This window comes from Falco punctatus (genome assembly GCF_963210335.1).
Source record: "Falco punctatus genome assembly, chromosome: 6".
Lineage (NCBI taxonomy): Eukaryota > Metazoa > Chordata > Aves > Falconiformes > Falconidae > Falco > Falco punctatus.
The window spans coordinates 58,213,077-58,226,525 of NC_137585.1; the positions used below are offsets into that span (position 1 = coordinate 58,213,077).

The following is a 13,449-nucleotide window of genomic DNA, read 5'->3' on the forward strand; positions in this document are numbered from 1 at the left end:
AGCAGAAATCTGGTCCATGAGTATTAGGGCAGCTTAGCAGCGCCTGTGGGCCAGTTATTTCCTTGACGGTTACATCGTGCAACAGTGGGAAGAGAAAGAAAACTAGAGAGAGTACAATGTGTGTTTTGTATCAAATTTTCAACAGCCCTCAAATTGTCATTGCCATCTCAGGTGGCTCAGGAAAGGCTGTCAGGGTGAGGAGCCGCCGGGCTCCCTTCCCCTAACGGCCATACTTGTACGACCCAGCCGGGTCACTGCCGCTCGCAGCGCCGCGGAGGGGCAGCACGCCCCGGGCCGGCAGCGCCCCGCCGGGTAACGGCCCGGCTGCAGCCCGGGCTCCACCGCCCCTCAGCGCCGCGCCTCCCCCTGGAGCCTGCGCGGCGGGACAAGGGGCAGCGCGGCGGGCCGCGGGGGCTGCCGGCCCGGCCCACCCGCAATCCGCTTCCCCGCGGCGGGGCACCGGCCAGCCTGGCAGGGCGCCGCGTGTGAGGGATTCAAACGGAGCGGAAAGACCAAGGGAAAAGAGCGCAACCTTTGGGGGGGACGGGACGGCCGACAGCAAAAGAAATAAACCCGCCATCTCCCCCGCTTCCCTGCCGGCGCGCTGCGAGGAGCACAGGCTGCCGCCGCCCACGGAGGCCCCGGCGGGGGGCGGGGCTTGGCTCTCCCGCCTGCCCCCGTGGCCGGAGCCCCGCCCCCCGCCGGGCCCGGCGCGCTTCTCCCTGTCCCGGCGCTGGCGGCGGCGGCGGCGCTTGCTCCGCCCGAGTGCGCCTGCGCCGCCCGCCCGGCCGCGGAGGGGCTGACGGGGGTTGTTGTGGAGCGGCGGGGAAGCACGTGAAGAGCGCAACGTCATCATAAACACTCGTAGGCAACATGGCGGCGCCTCCGAGCGGCAAGGTAACGGGGGCGGGCTGGGCCCGGGTCCCGCGCGGGCGGCCGTGGCTGCCGTCCTCGCCCCTCGGGGGCCTCGCCGTGTCCGGGCTGGGGTCGTCCCAGCTGTCGGGAGCCGCGGGAAGGGGCGGCCGGGCCCCTGCGTGGGTGCCTATCCTCCCCTCGGGACCCGGGCCCACCCCTCGGGACCCGGGCCGTCCCGCCCTCGGTCGGGCCTGGGCCTGGCGGCGGCGGGGAACGCGGACCCATTGCGCCGCCCGGCGCGGCTGCGCGGGAGGGGGTCGCGGCCGGCGGGCCGGGCTTGGGCCCTGTCCGGCGCGGGTGCGGCGGCACGTCGCAGCGCCAGCCGCCCCGGCAGCGTCCCACGCCGCCCCGACTCGGCTCCGGGCTGCGCGGAGAGCCGGCCCCGGTGCGGGAAGAGGCCGTTCTCCGCCGGAGGTGGGCAGCTCCGGAGCCGGGGCTTGGCCTCCGCGGAGCAGGCTCTGAGGCTGAGGTGGAGGAAGGAGACATGTTCTATCTACCGGCCGCCTGTCCCAGGGGTGCTGCTGGACGTCGCTGGCCTCTCTCCTGGCCCGTGCGCCGGTAGCCGGTGGATACAGAGCCTCGTCAGTGGGTAACTTGGTAACGTCAAGATTTTTGCGTGCCCTATCGCTGCCGAGCGTTCCTGAATGAAACAGTGGGGCTTGACGTGGGTTCAAGTGTCTGGCCTAGTTTGAGGTCACAGGAGGAAAGGTATCGGCAGCTGCCTCCCTCCTCCCCACCAACAGATCCGAGTTGTGTCCATATGGTTTTATTGTAGAAGTATTTTCATTCCGTGACTGTTTTCTAAAAGTGTTTCTTTGCAATGCTGGGCTCCCAAGCACGTGGATCATTTTTCTGAGATTTAATATCGTAGTGTAGTGCCTGACTGTATGTAGCCACGTTTAGAATGTGATAATCTTCAAGTTCACTTTTCCAGCATATGGCAGCAAATGACTATTTCAGCTCACGCTGATCTCGGCATAAGAGAGCATATGTAATTAGCTGTGTCTGTGCATCTCTGAGGGTGCCGAGAAGTGCATTTAGCTAGCTGGAAAATTCAGTAGAGATTTTGCTTGTGCCAGTTTACCATACCTGTTTCAACCAGAACTGATGGAACAGGCAATTTGTTCAGTTGGAGTTGTTAAAACTTTGAGTTCTTTACTGCTCTTAGGTGCTGTAAATGTAAGGATAGTCATACTGTCCTCCAAGCTGTTTCTAGCTATGTACATCCATTTTTTAGGTATACAGAGAAAAGTTACTCTTCTGGTTTTGTCCATTTTAAGGTCAGTCTAGCAGTTTACTGGATGGTGGTAAATATTTTCTTTTTGCAGTTTTTTATTCCCCCCCACACACACACACACATAGTTTTTTATTGGGATCTTCTTCAGGAAGTTTCTCCTGAAAGCAGCTATATTATCATAGTTTATATGAGAGGCTAAAACTATTGTGAATTAGTAGTTTGTAAATTTGCTATATATTCATTGTTCCTTTTTTAAAAAAAAAAGTCTCTGAGACTAAATCTCTTAACATGTTACAAAACTCTGTTTCAGTTATTCCACATCCACAATACTACCGCACATTGTTAATGCAACTGCTAGTTCAGTAACGTTCTTTGCCATGTCTCTTTTGATACAGAGAAAAAATGACACTTGTGTTTTCTCAGACTTCGTGAAGTGGCTGGGGCTGATGTGAAGTTTCACTGCTCTCAGTAGGAGCAGTTCCATCCTCTAGACCTACCTGCCTGTGTGTTGCACTTCTGCTTGCTTGGATACTGTGCTCCTTTGATCTCTGGGTGATTTCATTTAGCAGGCTGAAAGAGTACATTGAACTGTGTGTGCTTATTTTTGGCTGGGTTAGTTTTCTATTGGTCTAAGGAGCACATTGGATCACAAATTGTTCCTTTGGGTGGCAGCAGGATTTTAGAATGGCTCACAAACTAGTGAAACTTCACTCCAGATGGAATAAACACAGTGTAAGGTGGTACAGACCCAGAATTCTCACTTAAGGCATTTTGCTTTCCAGTGTGTTTCCAAGCTATAGATGTCCTACATTAATTACATTTTTCCTTTTGGCTGTGCCGTGTTGTAATGAGGTGTTTCAGGTGGTGGGTTTCTGATAGAGTAGTAGGCATTAGTATGTGGGGTGCTTCATTCTCATTTGGCAGATTTTATCACATGAAAGTAATGTGTATGTGCTTTTCTGCAAAAATATCACACAAAGTAATTCCCATGGAATGCACATGGTAATATATTAAGCAGCTGGGATAGCCTGCATTGTCTCAGCTTTCATGAAATCTTGTTTCAGCAAACCATGGAAGGTTGTGGTTTCCATTATATTTTTACCCTGTTTGCCTTCCCCTTCTCTATCACATTTTTTCCCCCCAGACATCATTTAATATCAGTGGATTCACAGTGTGGCTATTTGATGTTGTCTTTGGCTTCTGCTCCATATGTTAATAGGATATGAATTATAAATTTGATTACCTCATCTAACTGTATGTACTAGTTTACTTGGGATTTTTGTCCTATTTGTTTCTTCTTGCTGCTTTGTATCTTGGGAGGTTCTTTTCATTTTCTCTATATGGTTAACTCTGTTCTGGAAGACTTAAGTTAATGCTGTTGAGTTCTGGAGTCGTGACTCATTCTTTATTAATGACCAACTGCACTAGAACAGTGTGAGCTTTAGTTTTTCTCCCTTTCTTAGAGTTGCTGTTTTTTTCTGCAAGTGACTTGGCAGTAAGGTCTTTCATTTTTGGTACTTTTGACTATATGCATGAAAGCAAGTATATTTTCTCTTTGTTGCTTAGCAAATGGCAGTTTGTTTTCCTTATTTCAGAGGACTAACCTTGGGTTCACCCTTATAACAGAAAACCAGGGTAGAAAATGAGGTAAAAAGTTGTGTATGGGGAGAAGTACAAACATCAACTTTAGTCTGTTAGTGTATAGGCTATTATGAAAGCTGATCTAAAGACAGTAATGATTTCTGTTTTATGCTCTTGGTGTTCAGAGTATTTTCAGCACATGGGCTGTTAGATCTTTCTCAAATTACCAATTGACACATGGTCTGTCAGGGATGGTTTTTTTTCACTTGCCTGTGTCCTTGCTCTTAGAGTTAAAGTTACAGAGCTTTAACTGGCCAAACATCTGAGCTTCAGGTCTAAGCTCAGATGTTTGGCCAGTTCAGCTACTAGAAGTGTTCAAGTAGCACTGCAGCTACTGCTAAACAGTAATGCTGTGGTAAATGCTGTAGTGTTGTCGGGGGGTAGTGTGTGGGTTTGCTGTTGAGGGCTTTTTTTTGTAGCCAGGACCAGCAAAGAGATTTAAAATACAGTCTGTTAAAATTAGCTTTTCATCCTTCAGGTAGTTTGTTGGCACAGATATAGCAGATTATTTTAGATGTATATATATTCTGTGGAGTAGGCGGTGTCTTGCTGCACCTTCTACTAGTTAAATTTTGGGGCACAGAGACTCCTATACTATGCATTGTTGCGCCATTTTATTAAGCACTTGATTTAAAGTCTTCATTGTGACTTTTTCAGCCTTTATAATTTATGATGTACAGAATCGTAATCCTTTCTGAATATATTGTACTTCATAGGTTTTCTTTGTGAATGGAAGCTTTTGCCTCTTTTGAATTTAGTTATGGTTTCATTATGCTTGAATGTAGAGCAGTTCACTGATAATTCTGAAATTTCTTGATATTCTTTCTGTTTTCTATTTATGAAAGGTTTCTTTTGCAGAAGTGTTCATGGTAGAAATAGTGTGTTACCACCTCAAGCTCTTACTCTCAGTACCCTGAATAGACTTGTATCTTCACCGGTATCTCATGTTGCACAAGTAGCAGAAGTACTTTGTGGTTCAAGAAATCTTGAGTGCACTAAAGGCAGAACTTGAAAAACCTAACTGTTGTCAAGCGGGAAATCTTTCTTACACTATGTGGTTCCTAGTGTTGTGAGCTTTCTCCTGTTTGTCACAACATGAACAGTATTTGTGGGATTTCCCACCCCTTAGAAACTTGGTGTTTGTAAGACTTTAACTCTTTTAAGTAAAGTAGCAGGGCATGAGATTTTGCTGCCATAGGCAGAAGGTTGAGCCATAGGCTCAGCAAACAGATGTGTAAGGTTACAGCTTTTCATTTTTCTTAAAATTGAAATGCCAGAAATTGTAACATCTTCTGTGGAGCAGAAGGTCATGTTGGTCAAGTAGTGTTACCTTGATGCTTTGCAGAGCACTCAAATGTTTTGGCATGTCTGCTTTCAGTGATCAGATTATTAATGTAGTAGGTACTTTGATGTGCCCGGTGACAGTTTAGCAGTGGATGTGTGAATAAGCTCTGGGGAAACCTCAGCTATTCCAAAGAGGGAGATGGAAATTAAAGCAGCATAATGCAGTTTTTTAAGTTGCATTATGTTTCTTGTAACTTAAAGCACAGCTCTAAACTAAGATACTTCCTTTTGTGGATGTAAGGTCTCTCAGGATAACCATTGTCTAAACTGGATTTATTTTATTGGCCTGTAGTTGTTTCCTTACTGTGTTGCATCTTTCTGTTTACCTTCAGTCAGAATCTGAAAATAAGATGCTGTACAGCTGCTATATCTGTTGTTAATGTTTGCAGGCAGACCCATTTTTCCTTGATTTGTAGTCTGTGGAGCATTCAGACTTTCTTACTCGGTCGCTTTCTTACAAGCACGCCTACTTGCTGCTTCAGCTGTTGAATCCACAACGAGGTCCTCTACCCAATGCTCTAATATGAGGCAAAAATGAAGTAAATGCTATTGAAAAGTTGTTAGAATCGGGATTTGTGCAGTGCTGTAGCTACTTAATGACTGGAGGGCAGTGGCTGCTTCACTGTGTAAGTGCTGCAAGCTGCATCTGGCATGAGAAGCTGGATGGCATCTTGGCAGAGCAGTGCGGGCCCCGAGCTGTATGCTCTGGCAGAAAAGGAGAGCGAGCTGGGTAAGAGCAGAGGGAGAGACAGTATGAAGTGTCTGAAAGATGGGACTCGCTGACTACCTGGGAGAGTTGCTGTGCTGCTCCATTCTTTCAAGTGTCCTGTGTTTGGCAGTTTGTTGGTGTGTGACAGAGGTAAGAGCAAAGGGTATAAGGTATGAACAGTCAGTGCATGTGGCGTCAGCTAGTACTTAGGTGCCCAGCACATGCAGGGTGGGAAATACATGGGTGAGGAGGGCAGGACCACCCTGTTCTGTGGTAGCCCCGCATCCTAGCTCCTTTTTTGTTGGCTTCTACACCTCGTCTTTGGATGCAGCGTTGTTGTCTTTCACTAGCCGATAGCACAGGGTTGTAAATTGCTGTCAAATGTCAGGCGTTTATTTCCAAAGCTTTGCTTGTGTTCTGGCATATACTGTAATTGCTGATGTGGTATGCTGAAGGCCACCTGCTCGCCTATGTCCTTGGCAAAAAAAGTTACATTGTCTGGTGACTGCTCATTGTAAGCAGTACAATGAGCTGGAGGTACAAATTGTCTGTGCTCTGTCCTTACAGTATTAAGAATGATACAGTTTATTTCTCAGCAGATGTTACTGGGACAACAGTGGGACTTCGGGAAGCTATTTTCTGCTGGACAGGGAATATAAATATTTGAACAGTTTTCCAGAACCTTAACTAGCATATGACATGACATGTAAACTGAGCCTACATCCTGCTGCTTCCCTCTGTTTTTTATAGTAGGTGGGTAGGGAGCTATTGCTCAGTGCAGCTTTCCTGAATTTTGTGCTGTGGTTCCCTGTTCCTACAGACCCTCTGTCATCTATGAAGTGGAATAGCTGTGGTCTCTGTGCAACGCAGCGCTTTTAATGGCTGATTAGAATGAATTGTGATTTTGCCTTTGACTTCTGTAGTGCCTCTGGAAAAAAACCCAAAAAACAGGTCAAAGTGGCTTAGCAGCATTTGGAAACTCTTACATCAATTACTAGTTTTTGGTAGGATTATGAATCAAATAGGTAGTAGGTCTAGTTTTCATTCTGTAGAACTGGAAAAATAAATGTGGTGTAAGTCATGCTTGCATGTTGCAAGTGTGGACTTGCTTGACAGGAAAGACCTATGAACATAAGCTGCTCGGGTACATATTATTGCAAACTTGAAATTTTAAGATTATTAAAAAGTAATACTTAAATCATGCAAACTTCTCTCTCTTCTCTCCCCCCCCCCCCCCCCCCCCCATCATTTCTTCATAGAAAAAAGTTGCCAACTGAGTGCTTTTACAGTGGTGGGTTTCCTTTAAGTAGTCATGCTTTAGGTAGATAAATCTCGAAACAGTTTTGCATAGAGCTAGCTTTAAGCTAGTAAGATGTCTGAAAATCTTTGAGTAATTCTGATAAATGTACATCTACCAGACAGAATTATAAATCTTTGAAATGAAGTAATTTTCAAAGTTATTTAGCTCCTGTCACATTACACCTTGTTGGTTGTGTTAGTGTGTGCTTTTGACAAACACTCTAATGTTCTTTTTTCATTGGTGTTTTTGTTGTGGGACCAGCAGGGCCTGGCTCGCATGTATGTAATAACATCTAAACCTGAGGAAGATGCATCTCCATGGACAGTTCAACAGATGTTTGCAAATAGGTGTAGAAGAAAACAAAAGAATCATTGCTTAAATCTGTAGTTAGGCCTTTCATGGTGAGACAACTTTTTTGGCCTCGAGCATCTGAGCAACATAAGCTGCTATTCTTCCCTGGGCTTCTGTTTCCATGACCAGTGGGTTGACTGTGCAGAGCACAGGTGTCTTACTGGGTGGATGGGCTGTAATATACATATGTATATAGTGTGAGGAATACTTTTAGGTTTTGATTAAAATCCTAGGGACATGATGACTTGCCTAATTACCTATGGTGTGCATTTCTTAACATGAACTTGTCTTTTTTCATGATGGGCTTGTTGATGTTGACCTAAAGGAGGAGTGATGGCTCTAATCATATGAAAAGAAAATGAAAGATTGAGCTTGACTCTACCTATTTCTCACCTTTGAAAAAGAGACCATGATGAAATACGTAAAACAATGAATAGTACAAAACCAAGGTGAGCCAGTAGTGTGTTTTCGTGTCTCAAAGAAGCGTAATTGACTAACTGAACAGGTGACATTCTTTAAAACTCTTGAGATGTTCACACACTGTGTAATAAGGCCTTTCCAGATCACAGTCCTCTGTCACTGAAGGCAAAAAGTTATCAAGATGTAGCAGAGATGAATTGGTTTTTCTATGCAGGTGGTGTTGACAGGTAATACTGTTGCAGGTTTTGGTCAGATTTTTGGGGTTATAGTGACTTTAACTGCTAATAAGGGGGCAAAGGTTTTACTGCCCTGCCCTGTTCATATCTAGGTCCTTCTGCTCCCTTCATGCATAACGGAATCTCACTACGTAGATTTTGTGTATACAATTTACACAGGTCCTTAGTGTTTAATGATGCTTCTGATCATCCTCCAAAATTTGCTGTCTGTTCTCCCACATCTTATTTCAAGGTACTTATCTTAAATGTTCTGCAGTAACCTGCTGTTCAGGCAAGCGGCAGTGTATGCTGCTGTTGCCTGATTTTGAAATGTCTGTTTTCCTGGCTGCTTGAAATGTTCATGTGTGCTGATTGAGGAGGCATTTGCCTGATTGTTGGGCAGCGGAGGCACTGAACGCATACATACCTTTGTGGGCCACTTCGTTTGTGGGGTTGAGCTGCAGTGTTACAGGAATTACCAACTAATGGATGTTTCTTTACCCATATGTAACTGTTGGTATACTGTCTTTCAATTTGATACTTTCCTTAGTACTTGTGTGTGTAATTTTATGTTACTTACCGTCTTTGAATTGGCTAATAGCTTGCCAGTGCTGTAATACCAGAAAACAAAAATCTATCACAAACTACTTTTTACTGTAAGGTGCTATAAGAATACTTAGTACCATTTTTGCATTTTCAGGTTGCAAAAAACATTGTGTGAAATATGACTGTCCAGTGTAGCTAATCTTCAGGTGCTACCACTATAAAAACATGTTCCTGAAATCAGCTTATTCAAATTGAGTTATGGAGTTACCTTACATAGTACTGCTGAACTTACCTTACATAGAACTGCAGCTCAGTATTTCAGATGATTCAAAGATGGTAACTTCCAAAATATTTTGCAGTGGGATAAGCTGTTAAAGCATTTCCTAGATGACCTTTTGTAAGACTAATGACATACCTTTCTTCAAATTAGTTAGATTATCGCATCTGCTAGACTCCCATCTCTGTGACTCAACATTTTTTTCAGTGATATAAAAAAATAGCACTTGTTAAACTCACTCATGTGAAATATTTGATAACATTTGGAAAAAATAAATACAAGATTGCACCCCTTACTTGATAATACTGAATCCCAGCAGCTTGGACTTCTGGCCTTTCAAAATTGGAGATTTTTTTTCTCTTGAGTAACAGTAGGAGGGAAATAAGCTGCACTGTGAGAAGCCCACTGTTTCACAGATACCCTCCAAACTTCTGAGCATGTCCTCACTTCCTCAGTTTTATTGCCTGTTTTGGTGAAGCAGGGGGCAGGGAGCTGGATCTGTTATGAAGAGCAATGTAGAATTTTTCAGTTACATGATAACTGTGGCATTGGGAACATGTTTGCCTTTCCTGTGGAAGGAAGTGTTTGTCCTGAGAGATTAATGGATGGAAAATAATAAAAAAATATTAGATTGCGTGCCTTCTAGACTGAGAAAGTATACTTTGATACTTAGGAACGTTATTGGCAGGAACATACTTCTACCACTGTAACTCTGGTACAAATAGGTGGGTTTTTTCCTTGGGACAGCTGTAGCAGTGATTCATCACTTTGGTTCAGACTTCTGACTGGTTATGGTGATAGATCAGGTCCAAAGAGATAGAAGGTACAATTTAACTAAATTCCAAAGTTGCCTTGTTTAAACAGGGACTGAATTTAAAAACTGGTTATTTGGTAGAAATAGTGGGAGAATCTTTTTTGTTAGAAAAGAGAGTAAAGCTCTTGAGAGAAGAGGAAAGAAGGCTTCCAATATTTTGAAAGTAACTTGATGTTAATAAACCTTCAAGAGGGAGATTTCTTCTGAGTGATATTTCTGTGATTAAACAGGACACTTCAGAAATTTCTTGCCTGTATAAAGTGAAGAGAATTAAGAGTTAACTGAATTTTATTCCTATTTTTAAGCTCTGTGTTCTTGTCTGCCTTGTTAAGCTTGCACACTTTTAGTTTACTGACCTGGCTGCAAATGTGATGATATTAAAAACTTGATAAATGAGTAAGTTGAGAAAGAGATACTGATACTTTAGTACCAAAGAAATAAAATACCTGGCTTTGATTAGACAAGAATTATTAGGGCTTGCCTTTAAAAGTATTTATTTGTTAAGGCAGTGTTCGCAGCTTTGTTTGAAATTAACATGAATGTAAAGAAATTACTGTTACTGTTTGATGTATTTCACTTCCACAAAATCAAAGTTTGGTATATTAGGGACTTTCCACTCTTAGAGAGCTTAAAACAGAACCTGTTTACGTTATTTGTAGAGCTTTTAAGAGTATGTCTAGCACGTAGTTTTGGAGAGCCTGCTGAATTATGACAGACAAGAATTCTCTGGTTTCCTTTTTTATTTATGAGCATGATCAGAATACTGTAAAAAGTTTTGTAAATGCTTAAATGCACAAGTTACGTGGGCAGTGTGTATTCCAACAAGCCTCTCTGTCAAATATTCTACCTTTGAAATGGAACCTTTGCCATTCACCCCAAATGTAGGATTGGACCATTATTTAATTTAAGGCTGCAATTTTTTATTTCTGTGGAGTTCATCTTTTGTACACTAGACTGTCAGTTTTTAATTTAAATTAAGATTATCATTGTGACATGCTTAAATGACAAGTGGGGAAAGGCAGACAATGTGAAAAAGCCTTTTAATGTTTTAAAAGCTGTGTAGCATTTCCATATGAACCTCTGCCTGCTGATTTTAAAAAATACTAGGTATTGAATGCATTTTTTGTGATTTACTGGCAAAGTAATAGTAGTATGTTGCTTACCAATTAAGTTCAACAAGTTCCATTTTCTATTGTTTTGTGTTTTAATTAAGTGAAAAACAGCTCTTGGGGGTGAGAAGGAAAGACAGGTAACAAAACCCATGACATGGTAGAGGTGTTCACTTAACTTATAAAGGTGAGTCAAAATGATAGAGCACCACAGGAGAGAGAAAATTTTAGAGTCTTTGGTTTTTTTATTTCATTACCCATTTTGTGTTATAGGTTGTCTATGAGCAAGAAGGAGTTTTCATTCATTCATCTTGCAGAAAAAATGATGACCAGGACAGCTTAATATCAGGAGTGCTGCGTGTCATAGAAAAGGTATTTGCATAATGCAGTTACGGAAACTTCATATATTTGTTGGCAGAGCACATAACTTGTTTGGCAAACCTTTTACATGTCTTCAGAATTTTGTAAATGACCAAACACCATATCATGTTTGACATAGTCTTCATCATTTATATATATGTCAGTTGTATTGTAATCATACAGTGAGTAAATAGGGAGATATGTACTTTGTTGTGTAGTATTTAATAATTTTATGATTATTTGTACTGTAGGAAAATGAAGTAATAGTAGACTGGAGACCACTGGATGATACTTTGGATACTTCTAATATCCTTTGTGCTGGAAAGGTATGTTTGTTAGTTATCAACGTTCGTCATGCTGTTCCTCCAGAGATTTTATTTTGTGTTCGTATATGTGGGTGTTCTCATAACTGGAAGCAAAGTCTATTTATGTGATGATCATTGATATTAATAGCTACATGTAGGAATCATATTTGTGGACTGCAGCCCAGTTCATGTTATTGGGGTACACGTGTAGGTGACTCTATTTAGTTTTTACTTGGTACATATATAAAATAGAAGGGGACTATTGTATAAATAGTAAAGACCACATGAATGTAAGTGTATCATGATCACCAGTCACCCTGCATCTACTATGTTGTAGTCTGGTGATTCACTCTCTGTAATTAGACTCAAAACAGAGAGGTATTGTTGTAATGCAGAATACAAATAAAAGTCTATGGGGGTACCAAGATGCAGTGATATGTGGTATTTAAGTAGTATTAAGAGGATGTGACTAAAGAAGATTGAAGTTTTACACTTAAATAAAAACTTTATGTTGGTAGAGTCTGCAAAAGAGGCTAGGATATTTAGGACCATTTTGAATTTGTTAAGACAGACCTCTTAGTCATAAGTCCAAGTTTGCTATGTTGAACCGTATCATGTTTCTTAGGGTTTTAGTACTACAGATTCTCTTAATCTGTGAAAAAGAAGATGCTTATTCTTGTTGAATCTGAGAAACTAGCTCAAATTTAATGCCTTGTGGTTTTTTGATAGTCACTGCTTTTTTGTGTGCTCAGGATTCCAGTTCTGTTGTGGAGTGGACTCAAACTCCTAAGGAAAAATGTTCCCAAGGAACAGACCGTCCAAGTAGTTATGAAGCAGAATGGGACATGGTCACCACAGTCTCTTTTAAAAAGAAGCCTCATTCAAATGGAGGTACTTAAAAACTAAGTGTGGGGGGTTTTGTTTTGTTTTTTCTTTATGGTAACTCGTAACTGAAGAATTGCCTTTTAGGTACAGTAAAATGGATTTTTTAGGAATTGGAGAGCTGGGAGTCCTTTGTGGTAAGAGGTGAATCTCTGGATGTGGAAAAAAATTAACAGTGGAATAGCTGCTGTGTGCCTCCAATCTATTTTTTTCTTTAAATTACTACAGATTTGTATTGAAAATAAAACTAACTTATTGCTGTGATGAACATTGGATGATGCAGCAGTTTTATCTGCGTTGGGCTCTTCCATTTTTTCAAACAAATGGAACTTAAACTAGCTGTTTTGTAGAAAGGAAAATGAAGAAACAAGTGGTTTACTACTCCAGTGCCTTTCCATATTGCAACAGCAGAGGGAGATGTAATGTACAGTTATGTGGTACATGGGTCTTTTTTTTATATCGTCTTTTTTACTTTGACAAAATAATTTTATACCTACATCGCTTTTGTTATAATGTCTCAGTAGAAATGTTGTAAAGAAAAAAAAAGTGGGAGAGAAAGGACAGTGATTCTTGAGAAATCTTTCTGCTATAGGAGAATCAGAGGATTTTTCTTTATAGTACTTGTTTTCCCTGTATTACTTCTCAGGCTATAACTGGAGACCATTGTGCTTGGTTCACGATATCTGTGATGGTTTTAAATGTCATCTATGTCATGTATGAGTACAGGGTTTGGATTTAAGATTATGAATGTTTTTGGGTGAAGCACAGTCCTTGCTTCTAGAATACTGTGTTTGAGAGGAGCTTTTAGCGCTAGCATGATATAAAGCTAAAACCAGCATCTCTGTCAGGCATAGGATGGTTTATTACATCACTACCTTGAATTGATTTTTCATCTTCAGGCATCAGAGTACATCTAAAGTGAGTGTCAATGAGCACTACTAGCTTGGATTATGCTCTTTGCAACTTCTCGCTTATTTTTAGTTGCTGTAATTTGACGGGGGCAGGCCAGGGACTGTGTCAGATT

The 13,449-nt window shown here is 42.1% G+C and overlaps 1 protein-coding gene across 3 annotated transcripts in view; it reads left to right on the forward strand.

Moving 5' to 3' along the window:
- Positions 1-711: 711 nt before the first annotated feature.
- Positions 712-13,449, forward strand: part of TBC1D15 (TBC1 domain family member 15) — a 37,407-nt gene continuing 24,669 nt past the window's right edge. Inside the window, exons 1-4 of one of the 3 annotated variants that reach the window (XM_080393841.1) lie at positions 712-897; positions 11,152-11,250; positions 11,490-11,564; positions 12,296-12,434. In XM_080393841.1, the coding sequence (XP_080249967.1) occupies positions 874-897; positions 11,152-11,250; positions 11,490-11,564; positions 12,296-12,434 (337 nt within the window). In that variant the 5' untranslated portion in view covers positions 712-873. Of the gene's footprint in view, positions 898-1,402; positions 1,513-11,151; positions 11,251-11,489; positions 11,565-12,295; positions 12,435-13,449 lie in introns of those variants that run through there. The other 2 variants (XM_080393840.1, XM_080393842.1) reach the window with 2 other exon arrangements.